General features: G+C 44.1%; 1 protein-coding gene across 6 annotated transcripts in view; it reads left to right on the plus strand.

Annotated features, from left to right (window-relative positions):
* The window catches only part of myo1b (myosin IB), a 324638-nt gene that overhangs the window by 201642 nt on the left and 116996 nt on the right, over positions 1-6000 (plus strand). For all 6 annotated transcript variants that reach the window (XM_084085494.1, XM_084085496.1, XM_084085495.1 and 3 more), the window contains exon 6: positions 3217-3263. In XM_084085494.1, the coding sequence (XP_083941620.1) occupies positions 3217-3263 (47 nt within the window). The remainder of the gene's footprint in view (positions 1-3216; positions 3264-6000) is intronic.

Here is a 6000-nt window from a genome sequence, read left to right on the forward strand (position 1 = left end):
TTTTGACATCCGGGTGTCCGGGACGTAAATGAAACGCACGCATGTGCGCGTCCGTGTGAACTGTTCAAGTGAAACCGAATGGAACCGAGTGCAGCCGACAAAAATGGAACGAGGCGCCATTGTTTTCTGCTGCGCTGTTTTTACTTTTTACTTTTGGTTTTAAAACGCTCTCAAACTTCTTTTAGTTGTTTAACTTCATGTATGTGGTCAATTAATCATGACGGAGCCTATTTAAAAATAAAAACTCAGAGAACCGGCTGGGGCGGGCAGTGACACGCATTGTATCCGAATAAAGCAACCTATTTTCGGCATGGCCCGTTCAGAAGTCCCCCCTGGTGGTCGGGGAAACAAACTGCTGATGAGGAGGGGGTGGGGGGGGGGGGGGGGGGGGAGTGGAGGGGCGGTGTTTGACAACAGTTTTTAATTGTTTTTGATCTCTGAACTTGCCTAGAATCCCTTTAAGTACAACATTTGAGTACTTTGTCCCACCACTGCACACATTGCAGGGGAGAGTTCCCCCAGTGCATGCACACACACACACACACACACCTCTGTGCTGGCCGCACAGGGACAGTGCATGCACACACACACACACACACACACACACACACACACACACACACACACACACACACACACACACACACACACACACACACACACACACACACACCTCTGTGCTGGCGGCACAGGGACAGCTGTGGATTTAATTGGTCGAGCAGCAGGCATGCAGGAAATGCCCATGAATAATGAAGCTGTGTGCCCAGGCCTGAACCGCTGCTCAGGCCCTGATGTGCAGCACATCTGTTAGAGTTTAAGCTGCTGTGCTGCTGCTGTAAGGAGAGCAGAGACAGATATATCCTCACAGATCAGTGGTTTCCAACCTTTTTCATGCCAAGGACCCCCTAATTTGATAAACATTTGGCCGCGGACCCCCATCTGAAAATGTTTTGTGCCAGGGACCCCCAGAAGCAAAGATTTTAGTTAAAAATGTTTGCTTTAAAAAAATAATATATATTCAAAGATATGCACACATTTTCAAGCTTTTTCAAAAAATAGCAGATCTACAAGTTCATAGCGCGGCACTCGGTGCCGCGCTATGAACTTGTAGATCCGCTATTTTTGAATAGCCAAAGCTAAGTGGTTAAAGTGATTAAGACGCTATGTTAACTAATCTTGCTGGGGACCCCCTGGTACCCCTCCAAGGACCACTGGTTGAGAACCAAGAGAAACAGTAAAAAAAAGAAAAAGTAGCCGTTCCGCTAGGCTCGCGCCACGTTTCCAGCTTGTAGATCTGCTACTTTTTTGCTTTTTTTTGTTTATTTATATTAATCCTGAAAAGTAACCGTTGTGGACACACAGTACATAGAGACCATACACACACAGTACAATCCCAGAGAGTGCTGCTTCTTTTTTTTTTTTTTGTTAAAGTCTGACTCAGCACTTTGCTGTGTACTCCGTTCTGCTTGCTCTGTGATTTGCTCTCTCTCTCTCTCTCTCTCTCTCTCTCTCTCTCTCTCTCTCTCTCTCTCTCTCTCTCTCTCTCTCTCTGTTTCTTTTACTCCATCCATTTTCTTTTTCTCTCCATCAGCCTCTTTTGCTTGCTCTCTCTAATCAGTCGTGCGCCAGCTATTTGTTTTGCTTCGTCCCTCTATTTTACTCTCTCTTTCCCTCCCCATGCCTGCTCTGTCTCTCTCTGTCTCCCTCTCCCTGCCACCCCCCACCACGAACAGACACACACACACACACACACACACACACACACACACACACACACACACACACACACACACACACACACACACACACACACACACACACACACACACACCCACACACCCTAGGGGCTGTGAGGGGGTGATTAGCAGTCTAGACGCACACACTAGCGATGAACTTCAATACGCATTAGTCAGCGGGATAGCTAGCTAAGCATCGTTAGACTGACGGCGGCAAGCCAGGCGGCCCTCATTCATTCATTCATTCATTCATTCATTCATTCATTCATTCATTCATTCATTCATTCATTCATTCATTCATCCGTTGCCTCTTTCTCTGTGACATCTTTCGTTGTCACCCAAAGGGTTCCAGGCATTAATTAGGGAACAAAACAGTACAATAACTGGGTGACGGTTCATTTCATTAACACGGGTTTTGACACAGAAGATGCTATGCAAGCGCAAGATGTCCATGGACTTACTGTAACTACCGCAAATAAAGGCATTAATTCCTGTAAATGCTGCCTTTGAACCTCGTAGTTCCTCTGGTTTCTAAAAGCGTAGCCGGTCCCAGTCCCACACGCTGGAACACTTTAGAGTTCAAAGTGCCGTGACTGACTGCTGCTACACACACCATCCTAGTTCTAAAGCTCTGAGATAGATCCCTATGGCGCTTTGCTTAACGCATTAAGACCCGGAAACGCATCTGTGTAACCTACTTTATCCATATTTTATACTTTGGCTATTTTAGAAAAATCATGATTTTTTTTTGGCAAATCTTTGAATAGATATGTATATATATATATATATATATATATATATATATATATATATATATATATATATATATATATATATATATATATATATATTTTTTTTTTTTTAAGCAAACATTTGTAACTCAAATCTTTCTCCCTGGGGGGGGGGGGTCCCTGGAACAAAATAGTTTGAGATGGGGGTCCGTGGCCAAATACATAATTATCATTTTGGGGGTCCTTGACGTGAAGAAGTTTGAGCACCACTGATATAGACACATACATTTTTTCAGAAAAAACTGTTAGACATTTGTAGAATCCCCCAGAAGCAAAGATTTAAGTTACAAATGTTTGCACCAACATTTTCACGATTTTTTTTTTAAAAAATAGCAGATCTGCTACAAGCTTGTACATCTGCCATGTTTAGAATAGCCAAAGAAATGTAAAACATGACACAGACGCGTTCCCGGTCTTAAAGGGTTAATCCACACAGAATTAACGGGGCCTTCATCAGCGCAAATGGCTCGGAGATAGAGTTGTTAATGTGATTGACAGCTATAGCCCCGGAGCCAGAGTGCGTTAGTCAGAATCATTAATGGGGCTTTTGGCGTAGTTTAAAAACAAGCTTTCATCCTGATTCCATCCTCAGTTTTTAATATTTGCCATATGGTCACACATAACGTTGATTAGTTTGGTGTTTGACACCATTTTATTAATGTCTCTCCATTGATTCTTTTTTTTCCCAGCTTTTGGGAACGCCAAGACGGTGAGGAATGACAACTCGTCCAGATTCGTAAGTATTGACGCCCTGCTGGCTGTTACCAGAACTGTTCTCTTTCAGGGATCAAAATAAAGAAATATATCAAAAGTAGCAAAATGTACAAGCTCGTGCCGCGGAGATGAGAGGTTTCTGCCCGACAGCAACGATATCGTGTGTGTGTGTGCGTGTGCGTGTGCGTGTGCGTGTGCGTGTGCGTGTGCGTGTGCGTGTGTGTGTGTGCGTCCGTCCATTGATTTAATGGCAGCTTTCCCAATGAGGCTTTACTGACTGAGGATTACAAACAGCTTTGAACCTCTTGATCCAGACATGATCCATTGACATAAATGGAACGGTAACCCCCCCCCCCCCCCCCCCCCCACCATCACCACCGATTGTCCTTTTTTACGACGCGGCTCTGAAGGAGGTGAGCCGTCTAGAAGAGGGTGTGCGCGCGCGCGTGTGTGTTTTTCCTCAGGGATAATCTCTCAAACGGCTGAACCGATGATATTTGTACGTTCTGCCAGTACTAGGAAGAACCTCCATGCATCTTATTCACATAATTATATATTTATATATTTTTTGAAATATTTAACTTTTTATAATGGTGGTTGGATCGGTTTTGAAACCTTTTGCCCAAAGCTGGAGTCATACGTCATAGATACAGTTCCTCATAGATCAGTGGTTCTCTAAGTGGGGCCCGGGGACCCCCAGGGGTCATTCCAGGGGGGGGGGTCCCCAGCTACATGTAAAGCCCACGCCACACTTAACGATTTGCCATGCAACTCCTTGCTACAAAACGGTTTTAAGGTCCTGTCACACCAATGCAACTCCTTGCAACTGACATTGGGGATAATGGTTGCAAGGAGTTGCATTGATGTGGACTGGGCTTTAGATAGACAGTCACCAAATGGTCTGTTACTCTGAAGGCCCAGTCCACACCCCAATGCAACTCCTTTCAAACCTCCTCGCTTTAGTATATTACCTCTATATTACATGTAGATGTATATTACATCCTGACTCATTACGTTGCATCAGTTTCAGCAGTACTCTTATCCCTGGCAGCGAGCAGAGCAGAGCAGGGCCTGTCCCTGTTTTAGGATGGGTGCGGCTTTTCCCTGTCTGTCACCCCTTCTTTCAGGCAGTGGCGTGCACAGACATTTTGAGGGGCAGGTGCTCAAGTAAATTATACTTTTTTTTGTTGACTTGGTCTGCTCTTTTTTTCCCTCTACACCTATACCTCTTTGCCAAAAATAGCAGATCTACAAGCCCACAACGTGGGCTTGTAGATCTGCTATTTTTGGCTAAAGTTCTGTTTCGAGTGGTTATGGTAAAAAGAAAAATCATATCACATAGAAGATTTGGCGGACCCCCTGTAGTAACTCTGAGGACCCCCTAGGGGTCCCGGACCCCCTGTTGAAGACCCCTGCTGTAAAAAAAAAAAACTGAGAAAAAAAAATGTTTTTTTCTCTTTTTTTCAAAAGGGCACTTCTGGTCAAGAGGGCAAAGGGCAGGTGCTTTAGCACCACCTAGAGTCTATCTGTGCACGTCCCTGCTTTCAGGTCTCCATCTGGACACATCATAGAGCTCACACACACACACACACACACACACACACACACACACACACACACACACACACACACACACACACACACACACACACACACACACACACACACACACACACACACACACACACACCCTGCGCGCGCCAAGGAGTGTCAGCTCCAGAGCGTAGCACGCGGGCGGCTCCAGAGATGAAACCCTAGACGGCTCTAAAGAGACAGATTTCTACTCCGTTGCGTGTGCCGGTGTCGCGCACACCCAACACAAATAAGCCGATCTACAAGCTAACGACTCACCGCGTTGCGACGCGCTGTGAGACTGGTAGATCGGCTGTGTTCAGTGTGCGACACCCACACGCACGACTTAAGTATAAATCACCCCCTTTATACCGTTTTGGCAAACCACAACCAGATGTGTTCCGCTGGCCTCTTCCAACATACAGTGCAACAGCATTTAGGAAGCCAGGAGTTCTCCTGGGAGGAGTGACTCTTTAACCCTTTAAAGCCCTGGAACGCATCTGTGTCACTTTTTGATTTGAGCTAAAAAGCATTATTTTACACTTTGGGCTATTCAAAAATAGCAGATATACAAGCTCATAGCTCATATGAGCTTGTATATCTGCTATTTTTTTTAAATCGTTATATTTTTGCAAATCTTGCGATTTGAGTTACAAAACTCAAATCTTTGCTTCTGGGGGATTCAACAGTTTTTTGAAAAAAACGTATGTTGCCATAATATCAGTGGTTCTTTTTTCCATGTCAAGGACCCCCAAAATGACATGTATTTGGCCGCGGACCCCCATCTAAAAAAATATGTTCCAGGGACCCCCGGAAGCAAAGATTCGAGTTAACATTTTTCGCTTTAAAACAATATATATTAAAATATTTGCACACATTTTCACGATTAAAAAAAAAATAGCAGATCTACAAGCTCATAGCGCGGCACTCGGTGCCGCGCTATGAGCTTGTAGATCTGCTATTTTTTTAATAGCCAAAGTGTAAAATAATGCTTTTTAGCTCAAATCAAAAAGTGACACAGATGCTTCTTCAGGGCTTAAAGGGTTAAGAGCTCCTGAGGAGGACCTACCCTTCAATATAAATTCATTGATCATTTAATAGAGCAATCGATTCATAATCAATCCCCATCTTAGATAAAGTCATTAAATTACAGTTTTCTTTCCTTCTTGATCATTTTGATTAAGTAA

Source organism: Gymnoscopelus microlampas (assembly GCF_963454915.1).
Source record: "Gymnoscopelus microlampas genome assembly, chromosome: 17".
Classification (NCBI taxonomy): Eukaryota; Metazoa; Chordata; class Actinopteri; order Myctophiformes; family Myctophidae; genus Gymnoscopelus; species Gymnoscopelus microlampas.